The 27,738-nt window shown below is 41.2% G+C and overlaps 1 protein-coding gene across 1 annotated transcript in view; it reads left to right on the top strand.

Moving 5' to 3' along the window:
* LOC104653785 (microtubule-actin cross-linking factor 1, isoforms 1/2/3/5-like) overlaps nucleotides 1-27,738 on the top strand; it is an 86,078-nt gene that overhangs the window by 34,089 nt on the left and 24,251 nt on the right. The window contains 14 exon segments of the mRNA XM_030940156.1: nucleotides 2,125-2,232; nucleotides 2,427-2,453; nucleotides 2,455-2,526; nucleotides 3,717-3,869; nucleotides 4,170-4,258; nucleotides 6,748-6,883; nucleotides 10,703-13,251; nucleotides 13,253-14,763; nucleotides 14,766-15,717; nucleotides 15,719-16,148; nucleotides 16,675-16,824; nucleotides 20,088-20,313; nucleotides 20,392-20,534; nucleotides 27,130-27,363. Of these exon segments, the coding sequence (XP_030796016.1) occupies nucleotides 2,125-2,232; nucleotides 2,427-2,453; nucleotides 2,455-2,526; nucleotides 3,717-3,869; nucleotides 4,170-4,258; nucleotides 6,748-6,883; nucleotides 10,703-13,251; nucleotides 13,253-14,763; nucleotides 14,766-15,717; nucleotides 15,719-16,148; nucleotides 16,675-16,824; nucleotides 20,088-20,313; nucleotides 20,392-20,534; nucleotides 27,130-27,363 (6,780 nt within the window).

The raw sequence follows: 27,738 nt of genomic DNA, 5'->3' as shown, positions 1-27,738 counted from the left end.
CAATTATGTGACATGCCATTGATTCTAAGATATATTCCAATTTGAAAGACTAAAATGTGGAGAAAATGTGTACCTTAGCATAGATGAAATATGGTAAATAAGATCATGTGAATAAAAGTCATAATAAAATTCTAAATCCTTACATGGTTTGTAAGGCCGTGAATGATTTAGCTCTCCCCTATTTCTCTTAGAACATCTTTAAAGAAAAATGACTTGAGACCAGGTGTGGTGGCTTATACCTATAATCCTAGCATTTTAGGAGGCCAAAGCAAGAGGGTTACTTGATTCCAGAAGTTTGAGACCAGCCTGGGCAACACATCAAGATCCCATAATTACAAAAAATTTTTAAAATTAGCTGGGTGTAGTGGTGTGCACCTGTAGTCCCAGGTCCTCAAGAGGCTGAGGTGGGAGGATCACTTGAGCCTGAGACATTGAGGCTATTGAGCCATGATTGTGTCGCTGCACTCCAACCTGGGCAACTCTGTCTCCAAAAAAAAAGAAAAAAAATAACTTGAGATTATTGTATATTTATTTGTTTATTCTGTGACACTTACTAGAATATAAGTTCCAAGGGAGCAAAGTTTTTCCTGACTTGTTTCTCAGTATGTGTGTGTAGCACTCAAAACAATGACAAGTACATAGAAGATGCTTAACAAATACTTTTGAATGAAGGCATTCCTTTAGTTAATAACAGAACACTCACTGTAAGAAAGAGTTGAGTTCAGACCCTTCACCATTTTCCAGGCTTACTTTGAGTATGCGCTTAGCGTATGTTTCTGTTACTATATCTATAAAATGAGAACAATAATACCTCACTGAGTGATTGCAAAGATTAAACGAGATAATGTATACATAGGACCATGCCTCAAACTTAAAGTGCACTCATAAGTGGTAGCAACTGCTTTGATTATAATTATTTTAATGTTGCTACTACTGTTTTTTATGGATTCCTTTACAAATTCATTCCTTGTTTTCCTTGTACTCAGAGTTTTTTTAAGTAGACAGCAGAAGGACGTTTTAGGCAAAGGAACTGCATAATCCCAGGCAGAGAAGAATGAAAATACTTGATTATAGAGGAAATAGAGAGTATTCTGGTATAGCTAGAAGACACAGTAAGGAGCAGTGACTATCGAAGATGAGCAGTGAGATTGGGGCCAACCCATGACAGGCCTTGTTTCATTGTTTTGGCTTTGTCTTCTATTCTTGCTTCTCAAAGTGTTACCTTTGAACCAGTAGCATCAGTATCGCCTGGGAACTTATTAGAAATGTAGAGTCTCAGACCTGCTGAATCAGATTGTGCGTTTTAATAAGATCCCCATGTAATTTATATGCATGTTGGTGTTTGAAAAGCTCTATTCTAGATCACTGAAAGCTTTTTAAGGAGAAGAATGATGTGGTCATCTTTGGGGTTTTAGAAAAAGTATTCTGGTGGAACAATAGAGAATAGATTGAGATGAGACTAGAAGCAGTGAAAGTACATAAGAGGCTACTGCACTCATAAGGCTACTTCATGTGAGAGAAGAAGCGAGTAGACTAGGGCAGAACTTGCATGGTTGCAGAGGAAGTGGCAGAATAGTATGGTAAAATGACAACACTGGTTTAGGGATTAGAAAACTAAGATTCTAATCTTGACTCTGTTACTTACCCACTTTGTTAATTAGGGAAATTCACATCCCCTCTCTGGGTTTCACTTTCCCCACAGATGAGATGAAAGGGTTGGTCAGACTGCAACTAAGGCGTCAGCAAACTATGACCCACAGGCCAAATTTTGTCCACACACCTGTTTTTGTATGGCCAATGAGAAAAGGTTGAAAAGAAAATCAAAAGAATAATATTTTATGATGTGAAAATTATATGAACTTCAGTTTTCAGTATTCATAAGTAAAGTTTTATTCTAACAACCACACTCTTTCATCTATATATTGCCTATGGCTGCTTTCACTTATAATGAGAGAGAGAGTATGGCCTGATATTTTCTGCCTGGCCTTTTACAGGAAAAGTTTGCTAACCTCCAGCCTGAGTGGTCACCAAAATGCTTCCAGCAATAAAAAGCTATGATTTATTACATGATGTATGTGAATTATAAAACCCTGAGTAACTGTAGTGAAATTTATCCTTTCCTAGGACTATGAATTGCAACTGATGACATACAAGGCCTTTGTGGAATCGCCGCGGAAATCCCCTGGCAAGCGCCGTCGCGTGCTTTCCTCTTCAGATGCCATCACTCAAGAGGTGAGAGGGTGGCAAAAGGAAATACACCACTGTCTTCCCTTAAGGAAAGATTCATTTGCCTGGGCCTTATATTTTGGTTTAGGGCTCACTTTTCTGGTGAACATGTGACTCCATGAACATTTCCTCTTGTTTTCAACTATTTACATTTCATTTTCTGGCAGATGATTTACTTAAATTGTTCTTTTGAACCACAGTTCATGGACTTAAGGACTCGCTACACTGGCATTGGTGACTTTAACAACTCAACACATGATATACATCAGTGATGCACTCCGGCGTCTGGAGGAGGAGGAGGTGAGGACAATTGGGTCCAAAATTATCTTGAAAGTGCAGTAAAACAGCTTAGCCAGCATGGTGGTGTGTGCCTGTAGTCTCTGGTACCCAGGAGGCTGAGGTGGGAAGATCACTTGAGCCTAGGAGTTTGAGTCCAGCCTGGGTGACATAGGGAAATCCCCTCTCTACAAAAAATGTTTAAAAATTATCTGGGCATGGTGGCACATGACTGTGGTCCCAGTTACTTGGGAGGCTGAGGTGGAAGGATCACTTGGGCCTGGGAAATTGAGGCTGCAGTGACCCATGATTGTGCTACTGCACTCCATCCGGGGCAATAGGCTGTCTCAAAAAAAAAAGCCCAAACTATCCCATGTACCCCATAAATATATACACCTACTATGTACCCACAAAAATTAAAAATTTTTTAAAAACCAGCAAAAAATTATATATGTTATATGTGTAAGATATATTATACAATTAAATTGTTATATAATATTTGAGAGACGAGGAAGTTAGAATACTATGTATAGTTATGGTTTCATTAAAAACAAAACTGTATACTACAAAGACATAATAAGGCATAGAAAGAAGTTTATAGGCATTTATACCAAATTTCTGTGGAAATAAGATTAAATTACATAATTATGTATTTTAGACTTGTTTGAATTTATTGTAATGAGCATGTCATCTTTTTGTAATTATAAAAATCTTCTGTCTTTGTAAAGTAAGTTTCTGCATATTCAGTCTCTCTTATAAAAGAAAAGCTGTTAAAACATTAACCATACCATCTTTTGCTTTTTAAATTAGCAAGACTTTCTTTATATCCATACCTACATGATATAATCTCAGTAGGCTTCAGTCTCTTCTCCTCTTCTTACAGATTCACCTGTAAACCTAAGAATTATGAAAATGAGTAAGATGCTATATGTGAAGAGATTTTTAAAAATTCATTAAATAATTATTGAGTGCCTATTATATTTGTTTGTATTTTTCAGAAAGGTATTAAACCTAGGTATAACAAATTCAGCTCACAAACACCTGTAAGCAATACTGTAGCCTGGCTAAATTATACTTGGGGTTATTTTCACAGCCTACTTATTTAGGTAACTTTTGTGTCTGTTTTTAGGAAGACTTCATTTAAGAAAATCTGAAGTCATGCCAACCTAATAAAAGACATTGCTAGAATACTGATTTTCTATTTCCTATTCTAGAAAGTGGTAGAAGAGGAGAAACAAGAACATGTGGAGAAGGTTAAATAACTTTTGGGCTGGGTGTCTACCCTAGCGAGAAATACACAAGGAAAAGCTACCTCATCCCAGACCAAAGAATCAACAGACATTGAAAAAGCTATTTTGGAACAGCAGGTGAGAATAAGGTCCATCTCTGTTTATCTGGGTAGAATAATATGTGTTAATGCATTAGGTGGAATAGTAGAAGTCACATGTGGGCCATTCCAGAAGTGATTGCTACCTAAGTAAATGTTAACTTAAAGAAATTTAAGAAGCCATCTTGTTTGTTCTTGTACCTTTTTATCAGCTGTAGCTCATTGGTGATAATTTGACCTAAGCTGCATGTTTTCTCTAGGATTAAAAAAAATTTTTTTAATACATTTTGACTGTTTTTCTTGGGTTTTGAAGCTTTTTCTCTTTATTTCTACCATGTAGGTTCTGACAGAAGAGCTGACAACAAAGAAAGAACAAGTCTCTGAAGCTATTAAAACATCACAGATCTTCTTGGCCAAGCATGGTCATAAGTGAGTATTAAATGAGAGATTATGGCACATCTGGGGCACCTGGTCTATCAGGCTAAAACTTATGGCTGTAATGAGATTGCAGACTGGAGAATTCAGGGCAGCAAGAGTCAGATTATGGGGGATCCTGTAGTTCATACTGAGGAGTTTCCATTTAATTTGTTGGCTATGGGAAGAGATTTTAAACATGATTGTGTTTTGCTTTTAAAGGTTGCTAGAACAGTTATATAAAGAAAGGACATGTAGTGAGAATAGAGGCTGAGAGGTCTGTTAAGAGGCTATTCTGATAATGTAGGCAAGAAATCATGAGGAATGGAAATGAAGAAACTAATATTCAAGAGATATTAAGGATAGTGAATCTATGGGTTTGGTTACACATGAAAATTATCACATAAAGTGACAGATTTGAATTATTAGTGTATTAGAAAGCATGAGGGTAGATTACCTCAAAGGGTTTTTAGGTCTTCTCAGCCTGTTGAGGAAGCCTCAGAGAAGGAAAAGGAAAATTATGAATGATAACTCAGAACCCAAGAAAGAACAGAGTTCTAAAAAGGAGAGAAGTTCAGAAGTCAAGAAAAGTTGAGAAATATCTGTACATTTGGCAAGTTAGAAGTCTCTGGTGCCTCTGGTGACAAGTTGTGGGATGAGGTCAGATTTAGTATGGTGAGGAGCATATTGGAGGCAAGGAAGGTGAAACAGAACTGCTCTTTCAAGAAGCCAGGACATAGGAGAGGAAAAATGTAATAGAGTCAATATTTAAAAATGGAATATATGATCAAGAAGGTTTTGTTTTCTTAAAAGCTACAATGGACTTAACTATGTTTTGGAGTAAGTCGCAAGGACAAAGGGGAGGAAATAATTAGAGAAAGGTCCAAGTGGACATGCAAGAGGATGAAACTCATTGATCATTAGAAAGTACAACCTTAAACAGGAAATTGGGACCACTTTTTTTCTGAGGTGGAGATGAGGGAAAAGAGATTAAGAAAGGTAGGGATAGAGGTAAATTTGTTAGGACTGAAGCCAGGAAGTAGGAGAATTAGTGCCCAGTGGTCTGTATATTCTCTTTGAAATAGGCGGAAAGGTTTGTTGAAAGGATGGTGCCCAGGAGAAAGGAAGAAGAACTTGGCTGGAAATTTACAAGAGGATTGTCAGGAAATATTGTGGCCCAGTTGAGATTGGAAACCAGTTGGCTCTCTCTGTGTGGTTGTGGAATTTTTTTTTTTCCCTCTAACTGGATTTACCTAGCAGCCTTAGTGTAGGAGCAGAAGAGACTGATGGTTTGATTGAAGGGGGTTGAGCATTTATCAGGTTAGTGAGTGGAGAGTGCAAGGATAATGGTAGGGAACTGATCAAGAATGTGGATTGTGGGGTCTGGCCTCTGTAGAAAAGAAACTTAATAGAGAGGACTGATAGAATAAGAGGAAATGGAGGTGTTAAGGAAGGCTTAGGACATATCCATGAGTTGATGGATAGTTCCCATTTGAATCAACAGAGTTCATTCTAAGAAACATAATGTGGAATGGAAAAAGAAAGTTGCAGGATTCATCAGATTCAAGAGGTGGTTACCTTTGGGAAGAAAGGGAAAGGAATGGACTTGGTGATAAATATACAGTGGGCTTTAATTATATCTGTAATGTCTTATTTCTTAGAAAAGGGGTCTAAAGTGGCCAGGTGCAGTGGCTCATGCCTATAATCCCAGTGATTTGGGAGGCTGAGGCAGGAGAATCACCTGAGGTCAGGAGTTTGAGACCAGCCTGGCCAACATGGTGAAACCCTGTCTCTACTAAAATTACAAAAATTAGCTCAGTGTGGTGGCGGGCACCTGTAATCCCAGCTACTCGGGAGGCTGAGGCAGGGGAATCACTTGAACCCGGGAAGTGGAGGTTGCAGTAAGCCAAGACTGCACCACTGCACTTAAACCTGGGCGACAGAGCGAGACTTCATCTCAAAAAAAAAAAAAAAAAAAGAAAAAGAAAAGGGCCTAAAGCACATATGTAAAATAGTAAATCATGAAATGAAAGCTGGGTAGCTAGATAACAGGTAAATGAGAATTTGTTATATTCTTCTGCCTGTTTAAATATTTTATTTTAAAAAGAAAATAGGTATAGAAGGAGTAAAGAAAGATAAAACTGGAAGGTAGAGTTATAATCATATAGTGGATTATTGAAGTCTAAGATTTCAGAAGCAGAATAATTTCAGATGATAGAAGGGTCTAAGTTTGACATTTGTAGGTGGGGCTAAAGTGGAGATGAGGTCATTTGAACTACAAGCATGGGGTGGACATAGCACTGACATCACCAAGAACCGTGACTTGATCTGAGATAGACAGAAAAACTGAGTGAAATGCCAAAGTCTCCCATGAATATGGAAGAAGATCATCCATCCAAGATGAAGAAGTAGTAATTTTGAAGCAATAGAGCAGAGTTTGGAGATTGTTTTTTTTTTTTTTTTTTTTTTTTCCCCTAAAAAAGCTTTAATGCTTCATCTTCCAGGCTCTCAGAAAAAGAGAAGAAACAAATATCTGAGCAAGTGAATGCCCTAAACCAGGCTTACCATGACCTTTGTGATGGTTCTGCAAATCAGCTTCAGCAGCTTCAGAGCCAGTTGGCTCACCAGACAGAACAAAAGGTACTTTTAGTTTTCATCTCCAAATATTGGGTGGATACCTTTTGAATGGTATGAAAGCAGCTTTGCTGATTCAGAGTCATGATCACTAGCTTTCCATGACCAATGTGACTTAATTTTTAACCTCACCTTAGCAGTCATGTGTCTTGTGTTTCTTTACTGGGGTTCCATGATGTGTTGGTCAGTCAAAAGCACTAGAAGACACAGTTAACCCTTTAGACCTGGTTCACTTTTTTTGTCTTGTGCCATTTTCTGGCAGACAGCAGTTGAGGAGAACATAAATTCTGTATTGTATATGATCACAGGCCAGTAAGATACTCCCTTGTGGCATTGTCACACGAAAGTTGATAGCCAAGAGTTCTGGATATTGGAAAGAAAAACCTGTGAACCTCTTCCCTCCATACTAAGGCAGTGAGAAATATTAAGTTCCAAAGCAAACTAGTAGAGTAGTTTCACTGACTAAGACGCTGGTTCCCCTCACCCATAGTCATCTCATCATGTGGCATCTTTACCAGTTCCCCTCCATGTTCATTTCCTGGACCATATGAAAGTTGTCATATTTCCTGCTGGTTGTCCTAAGTTCTTCCTGGATACCTGTGCGTGTGTGTACACTTACCATATTATATACATGTGTCTCTGGGATATATATGTGTGTTTGCCTGCTTATTTCCTATGTTGTGAAGCAATGGCCAACTTATATGGGGCAGGCCAAAATTAAGCTCATGTGATAGTCAAATTTGGTCCAGATGATGCTCAAAATGATATTCAGACAAAGCATGTCTTGATTCTGGTCCTTGGATATAAATTTTGTGCAACAGGAGCTGGAGTTGTAAAGACCACAAGACAGAACCAGCAATGATTTGATGGTATATTTCCAAAAACAAAGTGCTGGTGTAACATTCTCCATTTAAGGTAGCCCACTTCCAGTGGCTTGTTGCTTCACCATATAAGGGAGTATGTGAAAAGTTTTAACAATTGCTTGCTGAGAACATCCAGTTCTCATTTGAAAGGTTAAAAAAGGGGGGGAAAGGAAAGAAAGAAAAAAAGGAAGACAAGCTGCTGAGCATCACTACATTGAGCATGATGTGTCTCCTGTACTGTTTGCGTGTTTCATGTGAAGTATTGTTCTGATTAACTGACATCCTTGCTTACAAGTTTCACTAACCCTTTGGAGTTTAAGCACAAATGCACAAAGGGAAAAGAGGACGACCTGTTTGGGGTTCTTTTTTGCAAAAACAAATAGTCGCATGCTGGACGCTAACACCAAGCTTACACTGTGTGTGTGATACGGCTGAGCTGCTCCATAAGGCTCTATCTTTTGTCTGCCTGAAGCGTGCCCTGCAACTCCGGTAAGTAAAAGCCTTTTATGTTTTCTTTCCTCCTCTCCTTCTATCTCTTAATGCTTGTTTAGGTCAGAATGTCCATGTTTGGTAGGATAGAAATGAGTTTCTCTGGATTTTTTCCCAGCTGAGTGTTTCCTGCCTATTCTCCAATTATGAGGGTGTTGGAAGTAACATTGTAGACTTTTCTCTTTGGCTAGACTCCAGGCATTTCTTCAGTGTCAGCATTTTTGAGACTCCATGAACCTCACAAAAGAAATGAAAAGTTCTCAAAGGAATGTTTTTCTTTGTCATATTGTCTCTTCTGAATAGTCTTTCATGAATTTTCTAAAAGGAATTTTTCAGGTATCTTGAAATTTTTCAGGTATCACATTCCAGTGAACTTTTTCCTTCAATTTCTTTAAAACAGACACATAGGGAATTTGCATAATATATATATTTAAATTATACAGATTGAACTTTCTCTTCTTGGTCAGAAAACAAGGAGATAGGGGATAAATAATACTTTAGTGTAGAGAAGTCTGTCAGTTATTCCACTGATTGAATACATATGTAGAAATGGAGATGAGAACCAAATATACTGTTCTTTCATTTGCTGTCCGTACTGTATTCTTATTGTGTGCACGTCATCAAGCTTGAAATCCTCAGTGCATGTTTCTAAAATCTGAGGGGAAATGGTTTAATGATTTTAAGGGTTTCCTTATTATTTATCCATATTCGTCCCATGTTTATTGAATGACAGCTACTGCTCCTAGACCTTCATGGGCAATGGATCAGCTCTTATGGAACTTACTCACTGAGGTAAAATGGAATGCTATTATTTAGAAGGCAGGGAAGTAATTGGAAACTGCTTCTACAAGATCCTCCATCAGTAAGGTAGAGAGTTAAATAAGTAATCAGAAAGTAGCTCTGACCAAAGAGGGACAGATAAAATTATATACAGAAAATGAAAATAATGAACATAAACAAGAGCTGAAAAGTTGGAGAGTAATAAAAATGATGAAGTGTTGTTAAGTGGTTAAACACTTAAATAATTTAAAATCTGAATGTATTATTCTGTGATAAAAGATCTCAAAATGAGAATTCTTTAGGAGCTCTTTCTAGGATTTGCAAGGGTAATTTTGACAGTGTATATGCCTTATTCACTGACCTTAGGACCTAACTCCTGTGTTAAGATGTGACTCCACTGTACTTGTCTTTTATAGTTTTCTGGGTCTGTCTGTGGGAGGGCATACAAGATTTAAAGTCAGACCTTGATTTATTTCTGGAACTTACTAGTTTTGTGACCTTGGACAAGTTACCTAAACTCTGTGCCTCATTTTCATTTCTTCAAACTAAAGGTTCAAACAATTGTTTTCATAGGACACTGTGAGAATTAAATGTCAGTGTTCAATAGATCTAATAATAAGTGACGGCTGTAGTCATGGTTATTGTGCTACCCATTCTAGCCTGGACCAGAAGAAAAGTTACTAGTGGTTCCGTAGGCAAGGGTCCCCGATCTGTTTCTTCCTTGTCTTGCTACTTCCAAGTCCTAGAACTAATTTAGTTTAGAGCCATTGCCTTGGGAGAAGCTAGCATTGTCCAAGAATACGAGTATCCCAGTTGCTAAAATACTTTCTTGAGTAGTATACACAGGCCTGTTTACTGGGATGCACAATTCTTCTGGAGCTATTGGACTGCATAAATCTCTCTTACTCTGTGGACCAGTCCTGCTATGCTCATCAGCAGGGAATTGCTACTTCCAGAGTCTTCTGTGTGGTTTACAACAGCAAAAACTTGTTTTATGGGGTTGAATTCTCACTTTGGGGGAACTGTTATGCGTCTGTAAGAAACTTTATGATGATTTGGTCTTAAAAATAAGATTAAATCCTGTCACTTTCACTGCTTGCCACCCTGTAGAGCTTGTCACTCATATGCTTAATGCCACTATCTCTCAAGTGATCTAGGAACTTCTGGTCTAGTAAACATTCTGTAGTGTAGAAAAACTCTTTTTTAGTATTAACACTGGGTGGCTTGCTTCAGAATATTTCCTACATGTTGGGGCTTATCCCATGCTGGGTTTTTCTTGTGGTCAATTTTATATACTATAGTTCTTTTTTTTTTTTTTTTTTTTTTGAGATGGAGTCTCACTCTGTCACCCAGGCTGGAATGCAATGATAAAATCTCAGCTCACTGCAACCCTCCACCTCCCGGGTTCAAGCAATTCTCCTGCTTCAGCCTCCTAAGTAGCTGGGATTACAGGCAGGCACCACCAAGCCCAACTAATTTTTGTATTTTTAGTAGAGACGGGGTTTTCACCATGTTGGTCAGGCTGGTCTCGAACTCCTGACCTCATGATTTGCCCGCCTTGGGCAGATTATAGGCATGAGCCACCATGCCTGGCCTAAATACTATAGTTCTTTGGATGACTCCTTTCAATAGTTGTGCTTTGCCATTGGCTCTGATTCAGTTTTCTTTTCCTTTTCTTTTTTTTTTTTTTTAGGATTGCAGAGCAGTTGCTGGGGTGATTGACCTAGGCACAGTGGAGATATTTCCTATCTTCAAAGCCATGCAAAAGGGCCTCCTTGACCAAGACACAGGCCTTGTGCTTCTGGAATCTCAGGTTATCATGTCTGGCCTCATTGCCCCCGAGACTGGTGAAAACCTCTCTTTGGAGGAGGGCCTAGCCAGAAACCTCATTAATCCCCAGATGTACCAGGAGCTCCGGGAGCTACAGGATGCCTTGGCCTTAATAAGCAGGCTTACTGAGAGCAGAGGCCCTCTTTCTGTGGTGGAAGTAATCGAGAAGAGAATAATCAGTGAGAGAGTTGGAGTGAAAATCTTAGAAGCTCACCTGGCAACTGGAGGTTTCAGTCTTTCCCCTAGTGAGAACTGTATTAACCTGGAAGAGGTTTTTCATCAAGGTCTCATTTCTGCATGGCTTCATTCAGTATTAGAGTCTCATCTTAGAACATCCAAGAATTTGATAGACCCTAACACAGCTGAGAAAATTGGTTTGCTGGATCTGATGCAACGATGTATTGTCCACCAGGAATCAGGATTCAAATTGCTGCCTGTCAAACAATTGGCAGGGGGGATGGTGAGCTTGAAATCAGGCCGGAAGGTTAGCATTTTCCTTGCAGTTCAGGAAGGGCTGATAGATAGGCAGGTCACTGTCCGGTTGCTGGAAGCTCAGCTTTTTGCTGGTGGCATAGTAGATCCAAGAACAGGACACAGACTTACAGTGGAAGAGGCTGTAAGACATAATTTGATTGACCAAGATATGGCCTGTGGTATCCTCATAAGGCAGCTTCAGACAGGAGGCATCATAGACACTGTCACGGGGCAAAGGCTAACAATAGATGAAGCAGTGAGCAATGATCTAGTAGCTGCTAAGATCGCCCTTGTGATTCTGGAGTCCCTCTGGTCATTCATGGGTTTGCTGTGGCCTGAATCTGGAGAGATCCTCCCAATTACAGATGCCATAGAACAAGGTATTGTGTCTACTGAACTAGCACATAAAATCCTTAGTAACCGACAGCATATTAAGGCTCTGTTTCTACCAGCAACCACAGAGATTATGTCCTGGAGGAAAGCAATAGAAAGTGGTATCCTGGACAGAGATCTTGCCAATAACTTAAAATCGATTTGTATACCTGATATGATGCCCCACATGCAACTAGCAGACTCTGCAGAACAAAATATTAATCCTGGAGCAGCAGTTCTACCGTGCACCAAGAGCCAACCCAAGGCCATAGCAAGCAAGAGTGAGAATCTGTTGTTCCAGCTGATGACTCACAGCTATATTAATGTACAAAATGGACAGAGGCTGCTTCTGTTAGATAAAGAGCTGATGGGGATACTAACATCCAGAGATGAGTATCAAACAAGTCCTCCAGAAGTGGTTGAAACTGGGCATCAAAGGCAAAAAACTCCTGAGGGATTGCAAGAGTCAGCTAATGTGAAAATCTCAGGAACTTTCAGTGATGGGTGGACTGTGAGGCTGCCTGAGTTCCAGTTTTCTTCTCAGAACAAAGAATATCCCAATCAGGAAGATTGCACTACAGAAAAAGGCAAAAAGACCACTGTAGAAACAGAAGATTCTTCTGTAGAGAACCCTGAAGAGGATCTGTTTGTAGAACAAAAAGAGAGAAATTCAAATGTTGACTCTTTGAAGGTAATAAATAAAGTCAAATTAGAGGTACAAAGGCAGTTGATATATACCAAAAGGGAAGACCAAACAGCAGTGTCTATCAAAGAAAATGCCAGCAGGGGACACCTCCTGACTGTACCTTCTGCGGAGGCAGAAGGTGTGCTGTTGGTGGTTGACAAAGATCTTTTTTCTGTTGAAACACCAAAGAAAGAACATCAGCCTCTCAGAAACACTTCCTTTACATGTCAGAATGAACAAGCACACACTCTTGAGACTGAATATATTCGTGATGAAACTGGAGGATCTCACATAAAACCCCAAAGCAAAAAGTCAGAAGTTCAGGTAAAGAAAACTCTAGGTGTAAAGTTAGAACTAAAGTCTGAAACTGATGTGAACATTCATCCTCTGGACAAAAAGCAAATGTTAAAGAAAACATTTTTGGCTAAGGATGACCATAAAGAAAGTCAAGAAGCACAGAACATCGCAGGTGGTAGTATGATGATGTTAGAAAAGACTGATGAGGAAGATAATGGCAGGGAAACTTTTCTGTCCTACAGTCGTCCATAAGAATTGCTTGAAGAAGCTACCTTAAATGTATTATCTGCACAGTTACTAGATGGTGGTATCTTTCATGAACAAACAGGTCAGAAGCTCTTACTAAATGAAGCAATATCCCGAGGCATCGTGCCAAGTCACACTGCCGTGAAGCTTATGGAGAAGCTGAACATGTTTCAGGGGTTCTTTGACTCTCAGACGTATGAGTCTTTGACAACTGAAGAAGTCATTAATGAAGGTCTGATGGATGAGAAATTATTACATAATGTCCTCATGGCAGACAAAGCTATAAGTGGTATCTTAGACCCCCGTGCCCATACACTATGCTCTGTAAAGGATGCAGTTAACGGTTCTTGACAAGGAAATAGCCACCAGAATTTTAGAGAGACAGGTGGTGACTGGTGGAATTATTGATCTGAAACGAGGCAAAAAAGTTTCAGTAACTTTGGCCTCAACTCTTGGCTTGGTGGACATTGCTAACCAGCCAGAGCTTATAAATCTGGAGAAAGCTTCCAAAGGTAGAGATGCTGAAAAAACAGTTAGGGAGAGATTAATTAGTTTACAAATGGAAACAACAGGACTTATAGACCCTGATAGTAAAGCCCCTTTAACAGTTGTGCAGTCCATTGACAGAGGTCTTTTGGAGAGAGAGGAGGCCATTCGTTTGTTGACTAAGCAGGTGCTAGATGGAGGTATCATTCACCATATATCTGGGATGAGACTTTCTGTTGATAATGCCTTCAGACATGGCTTAATTGGTGAAGAGTTAGCCAAGAAACACAAAAGAGTTGAGAACTTAAACATCCATCAGATTTTTAATCCTGAAACAAAGGAAACTGTTTCCCTCCCTAAAGCCATAAAATTAGATCTTGTTACCCCAGACCTGAAAAGAGAAATCCAGGAGGTTCAGGCCTTTACTGGAAACTTTGTGGATCTAATTTCTGGTCAGAGATTGACCTTGGCAGAAGCTAAAAAAGAAGGACTGTTAACTAATGAAGCAGTGTTGTCTCCAGGAATGATGCATGGCATTGTAGATCCCGAGAACTGCAGAATTGTCCCCTACTCAGAATTAGTCAAGAAATGTAAGATTGATATTGAATCTGGACAGAGATATCTAGAAGTAATTCCCTTCTCAGACATTAAAGATGGAGTGAGCGACAAAGTGCTTACATTGTCTCAAGCAATTCGGCTTGGAAAAGTAGACTTTGCATCTACACTGAAGGTTCTGGAAACCCAGGCAAATACTGGTGGAATCATAGACACTGCTACTGGAAAAAGACTGACATTGGCATCAGCTTTGGAAGAGAAACTGGTGGATGAAAACATGGTCAGAATTATTGCATCTCATCAGGCATTAAATGGAGGAATTGTTGACATATTTAGTGATCAGAGAGTGACTTTAGCGGAAGCTATTGAGAAAAGACTGATCAGTCCTGAACTGGCAAATATGATCCAAATAGATACTTCAGAGTTCAGCGATCACAGGGCTCAGATTGAAAAGCAAGAGGGGATTGAAGGGTGTGCATTGCAAAATGAATCTCTAAGAAAGGATATGTTAATTGCTTGTAATCAGACTGCTGAAATGAGTTGTAATAAAGTAGAAGAGAGTGAGAGATTACTTCAAGTTGAAAATCAGTCTGCACAAGAAAAGGTTAAAGTGAGAGTTTCTGATAGGGAGCAGGCAAAAAAGAGCAGGGAAATTTCCTTAAAGGAATTTGGGTGCAAGGATCAACATAAGCCAAGAATGTCTCCAGATGCTAAAGAATTTATCAGTATCATAAATCCTCATAATCTTAAAGGTAAATCCTTGAGCCAAGTGTCATTGACACATACTTACTCTGAAGTTTGTGATTTAAACTCAAAGAAATGGCTAGAAATAACATGGGAAATGATACAAATGAAGAGCAGAAAAAAGCAGTGACAAAAATAGAAATTATTTTTCATATGAAGCAGTCTCCCTCATGTCTAGATTCTGAAGAAATAAGAGAAAATCGAGGGGAAGTGATTTTGGAAGTACAAGAAACATATTGTGAAACATCAGGCAAATTGCCGAGTGAGCAGGTTTTGCAGCAACCAATGAATGCTGGGGTGAAAAGTAAGAGAGAGAAGAGGGAGGTGATTGTAGAAGAAAGCATCAGAACATGCAAATCAGCATTTCTTTCTGAAGAAAAGTTATATCAGGAAACTGCCATTAGAGATGAGCATGACTCCCATATAAAGAGCCAACCTAGGGAAATGACCTCAAGTGAAAAAGGGAAAGAAGCTGATATAGAAAAGGGATTTTCTGTTATTTTTAAAATTGAAGACTCTTCTTCCCAAGTGGTACCTCAAACAATTTCTGTAAAACATCTAGATGCTTTAACACTCTTCAGCTCTAAACAGGCCAGTGAAGGAAAAGTAAACAATTTAAGTCTCTGCTTGACTTTAAAACCAGAAGAAAACTTATCTCAAGAAATTACTTGTGGGGCCCAGAGTGAACCATTCCCTTCTATGATGCCAAGACCTGAAGGATTGCACTACCAGGAATCAGATGGAAAAGCCCAAGTGACAGGCTCATCCCAAATTTCCAAAACAGACAAGCCTTTCCAAGGAACCACCGGACAGGAGACCAACTATCATCAAGATTCCTGTGTTACTTCTAAAACCAAGGAAACCAAACATCTCATTTCCTCATCTAATGAATGTAAAGAAAAGTTATACCAAGAAGTATCCTTTGACCCAGCAAGAGGTCTTAAATTGGAAGAAATTACTGTTTCTAGACCAGATTCAAAAGAAGTCAGTTATCTAGAATTCTCAGACAGACCTTCATCATCAGGGCAGCAAAAGTGATGATAAACTTTGTGGAACTCTCAAATCTGAAATAGCAACACAGGAAATAACTGGAGAGAAATTTCTAGAAATGGCAAACCCTAACGTTACAGGTCTACAAGCAGGATCCATTGAGGACATAGTGACTCAGAGAGGTTCTAGAGTCTTGGGATCCTTTCTTCCAGAGAAACTATTCAAAGGAGTGTCTCAGAAAGAGAATACAGGGCAACAGAATGCCATCATTAGTCCTACTGTTTCAGAGACCAGTGAAGAAAAGACAGTGTCCCTAACAGTATGCTCTACAGTGAAGACAGAGAAGACACTACAGGAAAAGCTCAGAGAAAGCCCTGGCATTGAACAAACTCCCTTCATGACTGCACTTGGAGGAAAGGGAAATGGAGGTTTAAACCCAGAGCCCTTCAGAGCAACTCAAGTAAGTGGTGTGCTTTTTTTTTTCCCCTAAAGATATAATTAGTTTAATGCTAAAATTCTTAACTGGGTACAGAGTTTACATATGTATAATTGTATACCTATATACATTTTAAGGCACTAGATGATTCTCTAAGATATAACTTAGTTTATCGTCATCTGTTTGCAACAAAGTTGTTGAAAAATTAGGCATTGGCTCTGAATGTCTTTCTGAAATCTGCAAGGGTTTTAAATAGAAACAAGCTAATAGAAATACTAGGATGATGCTACCTAAAATCGGAATAACTTTTGGAAATTTTGGTAAAATGATGCTTGTAGATTGATAGCTCTGAGCTTCTGCTCTCTAAGGAAATTAGTAAAATCACCTTTGTCTATTGATTTGAAATGACTTAAACAAAATGTTTTATTTTATCCTACTCTACATGCAGTAAAAATTGCTTCTATTTGTCTAACAAAAAACCCTGCCTGCTTCTAAAGCTGACTTACAGGAGAATGTCAGAACTGAGTCAGTTTTCTTTTTGGCTCCACAGAATGTATTTACCCGGCAACTCTGTTTAGAACATGATGAAAAGCTAGTATCCTATCTGTCTCTGTTACGGAACATTGAAGTGAGGACCAGACAGATTCAGCCTTTGGAGCTAAACCTGGCAGAACTACAGGATCTGCTGTGTCAGGCCAAGGTAGGTTCCCAGAGACTTCCACCACAGACATCAGCTTCAAGATAGCTGCCTCCATCTTCCTTGAAGATTTCAAGACTTACTAGGACCTGCTTGCACTCTATTCTAGGGTAAACAATCTCAGTCAGACCCTTGTCAGATAATTATGGGATGGGCCACATTTGGATAGATTGGATAAGATTTATAAAGGATAGACTTTAACAGACCTTGGATTTGGCTATGAATGTAATTACTACCAATTGTTTTTTTTGAGATGGAGCCTTGCTCCATCGCCCAGGCTGCAGTGCAGTAGCGTGATCTCGGCTCACTGCAACCTCTGCCTCCCAGGTTCAAGCAATTCTCCTGCCTCAGCCTCCCGAATAGCTGGGACTACAGGTACCCGCCACCATGTCTAGCTAATTTTTTTTTTTTTTTAAGTAGAGTTGGGGTTTCACCAGTTGCCCAGGCTGATTTCGAAGTCCTGAGCTCGGGCAAGCCACCTCCCTCGGCCTCCCAAAGTGCTAGGATTACAGGCATGAGCCACCACACCCGGCCCTACCAGTTGTTATCTGTGTGGTTTTGGATTGATTTAAGTAAATTCAAAGGCAGAGTGATTGGTTATGAAACTATTGCAGTAATTCAAGCAAGAAATGTTGGAGGCTTAAAACAGTAGATTAGATATATAAGTTAATCTCTCTTACTTCCTAAAACTATACTAACACATCAGGAAAAAGGGTTTTTGTGTTTTAAGCTCGTAAATTCATAAAGAAAAGAGTAAGAAAGGAGAAAACAGCAGTAAAGTTTTAGAATTTAGAAAGCAGGTGGATGAGGAGGTAACTACCTTAGCAAGCTAGAGTAAACCAGATCCTCAACTTACAGTGGAGGAAGCTAAGGAACAACCTGATTTACACTACAGAACTCCCCAAAACCTCAAAAATTGGGAGCACCAGAAAGAGATGAAAATGGATATGCAAACAGGCTTCTAATTGGTTTAACGTCTGTTTAAGAAGCAATTAGACCTTTAGATTTTCAACTTACTTCACATAGCCTGGCAACTGCTCATGCCGTGCACTAACAGAAGACTGGATGTTCATCCTCTGAGGAAAGTAATTCAGAGTGTCTCTTGACTAGGGAGAGCAGCCATTTATTGAAGGTAAATATTCCATACAAAAATCAGTAGGATTAACTGGAAGTTCACATACATACTGAATTTTGAGCTATATCCTTGCTCCCGCTATGGTTTGACCAGCCCAAGGAGAAGGACCTAATGGTACTGATATAAGTGGTTTCCCAACTGTATGGCCCAACTCCATCACCCTCAGTGAAGACTACAGCCAGTAGAGTTTGTAGTCAGCTTTTTAGGGCATTACTGTCCACTTGAGCATCCGGAAAGCTTCTGTTACAAAAGGAGAGGCTAAAACAAAGAAAAAGAAACTTGGACAAAATAGAGACTATTTAGGAAGAAAAACATACTCAGGGCCAGTCACAGTGGCTCATGTCTATAATCCCAGCACTTTGGTAGGCCAAGACAAGAGGATTGCTTGAGCTCAGGAGTTAGAGACCATCCTGGGCAACATAGTAAGAAATTAGCCAAGCCTGGTGGTGTACACCCTAGTCCCAGCCACTCAGGAAGCTGAGGCAGGAAGATTTGCCTAAGCCCAGGAGTTTGAGGTTTCATTGAGCTATGAATGCACCACTGCACTCCAGGCTGGGAGATGGAGTAAGACCCTGTCTTAAAAAAAAAGAAAGGGCCGGGTGCGGTGGCTCACACCTGTAATCCCAGCACTTTGGGAGGTCGAGGCGGGCAGATCACGAGATCAGGAGATCGAGACCATCCTGGTGAACATGGTGAAACCCCGTCTCTACTGAAAATACAAAAAAATTAGCCAGGCGTGGTGGCGGGTGCCTGTAGTCCCAGCCTCCCTAGAAAGGGAGACTGAGGCAGGAGAATGGCGTTAACCCAGGAGGCGGCGGAGCTTGCAGTGAGCGGAGATCGCACCACTGCACTCCAGCCTGGGCGACAGAGTGAGACTCTGTCTCAAAAACAGAAAAAAAAAGAAAGAAAGAAAAGTATATTAGAAAGTACTACCATTTAAAGGACAAAAAATAAAATAGATTGGAAAAATCTAACTGGAGATCTCTGAAGAACACCTGGAAACACTCATCTCACAGAAACCAAAGGAGAAGGAGTCAGTCCTAGCAACTGCCGCAGGGAGATTGAGTACAATGAGGACTAAAGGGGAGATTCAGCTCCTGAAAGTTATTGGTGATTTTGAACAATTTCAGTGGAGCGATGGGATATAAACTAACTTGCAACTGGAATAAATGGGAGGTTGGAAGGTGGAAACAATTAATATAGGTCATTCTTTCCAGAAGTCTTAGGTACAGGCAAGGAATGAGGTGGGACACTACTTGAAGGAGATGGATTGAAAGGAATGTTTCGAATGGGTTTTGGACTGAGGAGAAAGAACCAATTGAAAAAGAGAACTTGAAGTTAGAAGAGAGAGGAAGTGGTAACTGATAGAACCAGTCCCCTAAAAACATAGAAAGACAGCCTTGAGAGGGAGGAAGAGTGGCTATTTCACTGAAATTGGAGGTTAAGAGTTGTCATAGGATTGGAGTCACAATGAAGACAGATTGTAGTGGTTTGCTGGTTCTCTCAATATCTAGTGTGTGGCCTTGGGTAGGATGGCTGAACCGGGGCTGAGGATGATGCACCAAAGAACTATATCAAGTTCTTCCACAGCTTATTTCTGGCTTCTGTGTTGAGGACCAGAAAATGACAGACTAGATGAGTGGGAAAGCTGGTTGGGGATAGCTTTGTGTTCTTTGGTTCCATGACCCTGGAATTTAGAGTGGAAGAGTCATCCTTTGGGTTTATTTTGTAGCACATTAATTCTGCACAGTTGCTCCTTGGAGAAAGGCATAATGACACTCTCAGAGAGGCAGTAAGTTACAGTGGAGGGAGTACACTGCACTGAGTCAGAAAACCTGAATCCAAATCCTGGCTGTACTGCTTACCAGCTGGGTGACCTTGGACACTGTTCACATTTTTTTAAAGCAATGAGACATCTCTTCTGTAAATCCAGAACAATAACGTCTACCTTGCCTACCTCATGAATTAGTGATTGCGAGAACCAAGTAAATTAATGAAAGTACATAAAAACATTTTCTAAGCCCTAAAATGTGTGTAGACATGGGGTAAGAGAGAAATGTATTCACAGCTCATTCCCAGAGGGTTTCAAACTAGTCTTGCTTTTATAGGTAACTCCACTTTATTCCCTCAGGTATTAGACAGGGAGTTAAAGGATCTGACCACCTTGGTCAGTCAGGAATTAGAGTGTGTGAATCAAATTATCATCAGCCAACCTCAAGAAGTTCCTGCTCCACTGTTGAAGGCTCTAGAGAAAGATGCCAAGAATCTTCAGAAGTCTCTCAGTTCTGTGAGTGGCACTTGGAATTCCAGGTTACTCCACTTCCAGAATGCTGTGGAAATAGAAAAGGTAGCATTTTGCTTTTATTCATAAAAGCTCACAAAGTCTGGGTGGCTGGGAGATTTTCATAATGTGATTTGCCATTTATTTCTTAAAGTGTTAAATCAGCACACACAGCTAGAAGGCAGACTTCAAGATCTGAGAGCCTGGGTTGTCAATACCATTCTTATTTTGAACAGCAAGGCATCTAACAGTGAAACAGATGTTGACAGCCTGAACCGCTGTCTCCGACAATATGAGGTAAGCTCTCCACCCATTCTCAAGCATGTTTTCCTTGTCCTTTGAGTTGTATCAATTTTATTTTCCTGCTAGGCAAACCAGTATCCATATTTATCTTTCTTTTTGAGATGGAGTCTTGCTGTGTCGCCCAAGCTGGAGTGCAGTGGCACGTTCCCAGCTCACTCTAACCGCCGCCTCTCGGGTTCAAGTGATTCTCTTGCCTCAGCCTCCTGAGTAGCTGGGACTATAGGTACCTACCTCCACGCCTGGCTCATTTTTGTACTTTTTAGTGGAGATGGGATTTCATCATGTTGGCCAGGCTGGTCTCAAACTCCGGACCTCAGGTGATCTGCCCACCTCGGCCTCCCAAAGTGCTGGAATTACAGGTGTGAGCCACTGCACCTGGCCATTTATCTTTCTTAGAAAGATAAATTTCCAAGAAAGTCAGCTATGTTTAGGTTTTTAAATTATCATATCCCTGGCTGGGTGTGGCAGTTCACACCTGTAATACCAGCACTTTGGGAGGCCAAGGCAGGTGGATCACCTGAGGTCAGGAGTTCAAGACCAGCCTGGCCAACATGGTGAAACCCCGTCTCTACTAAAAATTCAAAAAAATTAGGCGGGCGGGGTGGCAGGTGCCTGTAATCCCAGCTACTTGGGAGGCTGAGGCAGGAGAATCGCTTGAACCTGGGAAGCGGAGGTTGCAGTGAGCCGAGATCACACCATTGCACTCCAGCCTGGGCAACAAGAATGAAACTCCGTTTAAAAAAAAAAAAAGATCATATCCCTGGAGCTTCAGTGATTATGATCATTTCTCCCTTCAGCTGTTCTCTGAGATACCGTCTACAGAATGACCTGTTATTATCAGTCTCATCTTCTCTTTCTAAATGAGCATCTAGGATCCATCCTTTGTTTCTCTTTTGACCAAGATCCAATCCTACATACACACACATATACCAGTTTCAGGGGATCTTTTTGTTGTTGTTTGTACATGTGCAGGTTTGTTATATAGGTAAACTGCATGTCATGGGGATTTGCTATACAGATAATTTTATCACCTGGGTAATAAGCACAGTACCCAATAGGTATTTTTTCTGATCCTGTCTCTCCTCCCACCACCTCACTCTCAAGTAGGCCCCAGTATCTGCTGTTCACCTCCTAGTATCCATGTATTCTTGTTTAGCTTCCACTTATAAGTGAGAACATGCTATATTTGGCTTTCTGTTCCTGTGTTAGTTTGCTTAGGATAATGGCCTCCAGCTCCATCCATATTGCTTTAAAGGATATGATCGCATTCTTTTGTATGGCTGGATAGTATTCCATAAAATGTGGTGTCCACATTTTCTTTATCCAGTCTACCATTGATGGGCATTTAGGTTGATTCCATATCTTTGCTATTGTGAATAGTGCTATACGGAACATACACGTACATGTGTCTTTATGATAGAATGATTTATATTCCTTTGGATGTATACCCAATAATGGGATTGCTAGGTCAGATGGTATTTCTAAGTTCCTGTGAAATCGCTGCAGTGCTTTCCACCGTGGCTAAACTCAGGAGAATTTTTGATTGGTTATTTAGAGCATGGGTTGGCAAACTTTTTTTTTTTTTTTTTTTTTTTTTGAGACGGAGTCTTGCTCTGTCACTGAAGCTGGAGTGCAGTGGTGCGATCTCGGCTCACTGCAACCTCCATTCCCCTGCATCAGCCTCCCAAGTAGCTGGGATTACAGGCACACACCATCGTGCCTGGCTAAATTTTTTTTGTATTTTCAATAGAGACGGGGTTTCACCATGTTGCCCAGAGTGGTCTCAAACTCCTGACCTCAGTCAATCTACCCACCTTGGCCTCCCAAAGTGCTGGGATTACAGGCGTGAGCCACAGCGTCTAGCCACAGCGTCTGGCCACAGCGTCTGGCCAGCAAACTTTTTAAATAAAGGGCCAGATAATAAATATTATAGGCTTTATGAACCATATGCAAAAGGCCTATTTCTGTTGCAATCACGCAAAATTAAAGCAGCCATAGATAGTACATAAACAAATGGCTATGGCTATGTTCCAATAAAACTATTTACAAAAACATGTGACAGGCCAGATTTTGCTTGGGGGCCATAGTTTGTTGACCCCCCTGCTCTAGAGAGATGCTTTTCTTCTTCTTAAGCCCCAGATTAATTGATTCTTTTTATTAGTCAATGAGAGAAAAGTTAGGACATGAGATACATGTGAACCAGAGAGTTTTCTCCCAAATATTGTTCTCTTTTTTTGTTCTATTTAAGATTGTATCAGGTATTACAGTGGTTTATCAATCCTCTGCTATAGAGAGAGATCCCTCTCCTTCAACTTTTTAGAACGTCAAAACAGAACTAGAAATGACCCCTTCTTCTGTTCTATCTTCTCCCTCTTCCCCAGTCTTAAGAGAAGCAGACATAAAAGTTTGTCCATGATCAACCTTGTACACAATGTCATCCCTCTTTATCACGTAAGAGTTGACCGGCCTCCTTTTTTTATACCCTTTATCCAAAGACATCACTGAGGGAGAGAGTTTCAGACTTTATTCAGGCTTTATCTGTTTGCTAAGATATTACAAAGAGGCAAGCATGAAAAAAATTCCCATGACATAGTATGAGATATAAAAACATAGAGACATAGAGCATCTCATACATTGGTGCCCTCCCCTAGTTATAACATACGAATCCTCTTGTTGGCAGAGAACAGTCTGAGCCTTGTTTTCCCAGTGATAGTTTCCTAAATTATTATGTTCACAGAGGAAGGAAGCTTTGTCTTATTGTTAGCAGCGGCAAATTCATGTGAGTCTGCAATAGCTCGGTTCTTGCCTCCTCACGCGAAAGAATTTGACCAAGGGGCATAAGGCAGAGGGAGAGACTGAGGCGAGTTGTAGAGCAGGAGTGAAAGTTTATTTAAAAGTTTTAGGGCTGGGCACGGTGGCTCACGCCTGTGATCCCAGCACTTTAGGAGGCCAAGGCAGGCGGATCACGAGGTCAGGAAATCAAGACCATCCTGGCTAACACGGTGAAACCCCATCTCTACTAAAAATACAAAAAATTAGCCGGGTGTGTTGGCAGGCGCCTGTAGTCCCAGCTACTTGGGAGGCTGAGGCAGGAGAATGGTGTGAACCCAGAAGGTGGAGCTTGCAGTGAGCCGAGATTGTGCCACTGCACTCCAGCCTGGGCGACAGAGCAAGACTCCGTCTCAAAAAAAAAAAAAAAGAAAAAAAAAAAAAATTAGCCGGGCGTGGTGGCACACGCCTGTTATCTCAGCTACTCATGAGGCTGAGGCAGGAGAATCTCTTGAACCCGGAAGGCAGAGGTTGTGGTGAGCTGAGATTGCACCATTGCACTCCAACCTGGGCAACAAGAGGGCAATTCCGTGTCAAAAAAAACTCCATCTCAAAAAAAAAAAAAGTTTTAGGGCCGAGCGTGGTGGCTCATGCCTATAATCCCAACACTTTGGGAGGCCAAGGTGGGAGGATCACCTGAAGTTTAGGATTTCAAGAGCAGCCTAGCCAACATGGTGAAACCCCGTCTCTACTGAAAACAAAATACAAAATTAACTGGGCATGGTGGCAGGCGCCTGTAATCCCAGTTACTTGAGAGCCTGAGGCAGGAGAATCGCTTGAACCCAGGAGGTAGAGATTGCAGTGAGCTGAGATCATGCCACTGGACTCCAGCCTGGATGACAGAGTGCGACTGTGTCTTAAAATAAAAACCAAACGTTTAGAGCAGGAATGAAAGGAAGTAAAGTACACTTGGAAGAGGGCCAAACGGGCAACTTGAGAGATCCAAGTGTGTTGTCTGTCCTTTAACTTGGTGTTTTATATGTTGGCATGCTTCAAGGGATTATGTTTTTCCTCCCCTGGTTCTTCCCTTGGGGTGGGCTGTCTGCATGTGCAGTGACCTGCCAGCACTTGGGAGGGGTCGCACGCGCAGTGTGTTTACTGAAGTTGTTGTTGTTGTTGTTGTTTTTTTTTTTTTTTTTTTTTTTTTGAGACGGAGTCTCGCTCTGTCGCCCAGGCTGGAGTGCAGTGGCCGGATCTCAGCTCACTGCAAGCTCCGCCTCCCGGGTTTACGCCATTCTCCTGCCTCAGCCTCCCGAGTAGCTGGGACTACAGGTGCCCGCCACCTCGCCCGGCTAGTTTTTTTTGTATTTTTTTTAGTAGAGACGGGGTTTCACAGGGTTAGCCAGGATGGTCTCGATCTGCTGACCTCGTGATCCGCCCGTCTCGGCCTCCCAAAGTGCTGGGATTACAGGCTTGAGCCACCGCGCCCGGCCTGAAGTTGTATACGTGCTCACTTGAGGCATTTTTCCCTTACCAGTCGAGCGTTCCTAGAAGTAGTTCATATACCGATTTAAACACCGCCACTTTGCCTCTTAGTGTGCAAGCTTGAGCCCACTTGCCCAGCTCCTGAGATCTTATCGGGAAGCTGCTAATCACCAGCTTTACATGTTTTCTATCTATTAAGAGCATGCCTTTCTCTGTTGCCGACTACAACCAATTATTATTTTAGAGAGATGGTTGAACAACCACCTGACCATCACTTGATGGTCACCTGACATTCTTGGAGGTGACCATCAGGTGATGTGGAGGTGGGCAGGGCCTCTCATGCCCTGCTCATATCTGCCTAACTACCTACTGTAACATTATGATAAATATTCAAGAAGTCGTTTCTGCCTGCTTTGCAGGATTGACTACTCTCAGTTGATGTACTCTCAGTTTCAAAGTGATGGAGATCCAGTATAACATAACTGATAATCACTGAATGTTTGTGGGAAGATTACTTGCTTTTAATAGTCTGAAAATAGATGATTTTAGTGTTTGGATAGTTTTTACTACTTTAAGGGAAAAATACAACTATAACACAAAGTCTGAGTGTAATCTTTCACAGTTTTAAAAATAGTATGAACAGCATCATTTACTCAAAAAATGAAAATTTAGGCTGGGTGTGGTGGCTCATGCCTGTAATCCCAGCACTTTGGGAGCCTGAGTAGAAGGATCGCTTGAGCCCAGCAGTTCAAGACCAGCCTGGGCAATGTAGTGAGACACCATGTCTACAGATAATTTTAAAAATTAGCTGGGCATGGTGGTGCACACCTGTGGTCCCAGCTACTTAGAAGGCTGAGGTGAGAGGATTGCTTGAGCCTGGGAGGTCCAGGCTGCAGTGAGCTTTGTATGCATCACTGCACTCCAGCCTGGGTGACAGCAAGATCCTGTCTCAAAAAACGAAAATTTTAGCAAATCACAAACAAAATTATGTATTTTCTCAGTACTGGCCTACCAGTAACTCATTGCTGGATGGATACAAATAGATATTTGAACCTAAGAAAGTACAATTAGATACATCTCAGATCAGAAATTCATGTTATATTTTCCAAAACTTTTTGAAAAAATTTATGGCCAGGCGCGGTGACTCACGCCTGTAATCTCAGCACTTTGGGAGGCCAAGGAGGGCGGATCACTTGAGGCCAGGAGTTCAAGACAAGCCTGGCCAACATGGCAAAACCCTGTCTCTACTAAAATACAAAAAATTAGCTGGGCGTGGTGGTGCACACCTGTAGGCCCAGCTACTCAGAAGGTGGAGGCATAAGAATTGCTTGAACCAGTGAGGCAGAGGTTGCAATGAGCCGAGATTGTACCACTGCACTCCAGCCTGGGCAACAGAGCAAGACTCTGTTTCAAAAAAAAAAAGACCGAGTGCAGTGGCTCACACCTGTAATCCCAACACTTTGGGAGGCTGAGGTGGGCAGATCAAAAGGTCAGGAGATCGAGACCATCCTGGCTAACACGGTGAAACCCCTTCTCTACTAGAAGTACAAAAAATTAGCCAGGCGTGGTGGCAGGCGCCTGTAGTCCCAGCTACTTGGGAGGCTGAGGCAGGAGAATGGCATGAACCCAGGAGGCAGAGCTTGCAGTAAGCCAAGATCGCGCCACTGCACTCCAGCCTGGGCAACAGAGCGAGACTCCATCTCAAGAAAAAAAAAGTCTCTCTCACTTTCAGTCTCTCCAAACTCCTCATAAATTAGAATTAAGTTTCCTTTACTGGACCTACCTTGATTTCCAAATGCAGTAAGCAGCTCTATTATTTATGCTAGCATAATTATACTATTGCTAATCCAAAATATCTGTGAATTTATTTATTTATTTTATTTTTATTTTTTTGAGACGGAGTTTCGCTCTGTCGCCCAGGCTGGAGTGCAGTGGCGCAATCTCGGCTTACTGCAAGCTCCACCTCCCGGGTTCACGCCATTCTCCTGCCTCAGCCTCCCAAGTAGCTGGGACTACAGGCGCCTGCCACCACGCCTGGCTAATTTTTTGTACTTCTAGTAGAGAAGGGGTTTCACCGTGTTAGCCAGGATGGTCTCGATCTCCTGACCTTGTGATCCACCCACATCGGCCTCCCAAAGTGCTGGGATTACAGGCATGAGCCACCGTGCCCAGCCAAGAGAGACTTTAATTCTAGTTTGGCCCTAGAATCATTAGTGCCAGTTATGAGAGTACAGGAAATTAGGCTCTCTGATTCTGTTGGTTTTCTTCATGGACTGAGAAATGGAAGTATCATGGTTTTGTTTTGCTTTTTGTTTCCTTTTTCCATTTACCTTACGATTTGAAACAGCCCATGGCTGAAAGGAAATCTCAGCTGGATGCTCTTGCTTTTGATGTTCAGTTCTTTATCTCGGAACATGCCCAGGACTTGTCCCCTCAGCAGAATCGACAGATGCTGAGGCTTCTGAATGAACTGCAGAGGTCCTTCCAGGAAATTTTGGAACAGACTGCAGCTCAGGTGGATGCCTTGCAGGGCCATCTTCAACAGATGGAGCAGGAGGCCCTGGTGAAGGTCAGACTGAACCAGCAGCTGGGCTCAGTTTGTCTGTGGGGATGTCCTCTGTCATTGGGTTTTCTGGCCAGACTCTGTGCATCATGATTGCAGGAGCTTGGGTTTACCAGTTTTGAAATTTCGTGTCATGCAGGCCAGTATGGTTCTAGTCCAGGAGGCACCTGTTCTGGCTGTTTTTCTTGCCATGTCTTTGGTTTTATGTATGTGTGAGAGAATGTATGTGTTGACATGTGTATACATATGCAAGTGTTTTCTTTTAGTGAGACTTTTCCTTCACTGTATCTCATTGTCTCTGACTTTCAAATGAAAATCATGTATCTAGTCCTTTCCCTACTTTACTTTCTCCTTTAGCATTGTTTTGAGGGCTCGTAAGAA

Source organism: Rhinopithecus roxellana, chromosome 11 (genome assembly GCF_007565055.1).
Source record: "Rhinopithecus roxellana isolate Shanxi Qingling chromosome 11, ASM756505v1, whole genome shotgun sequence".
Lineage (NCBI taxonomy): Eukaryota > Metazoa > Chordata > Mammalia > Primates > Cercopithecidae > Rhinopithecus > Rhinopithecus roxellana.
Note: the sequence above shows the minus strand (reverse complement) of the source record. Positions and strands in the feature narration are given on the sequence as shown.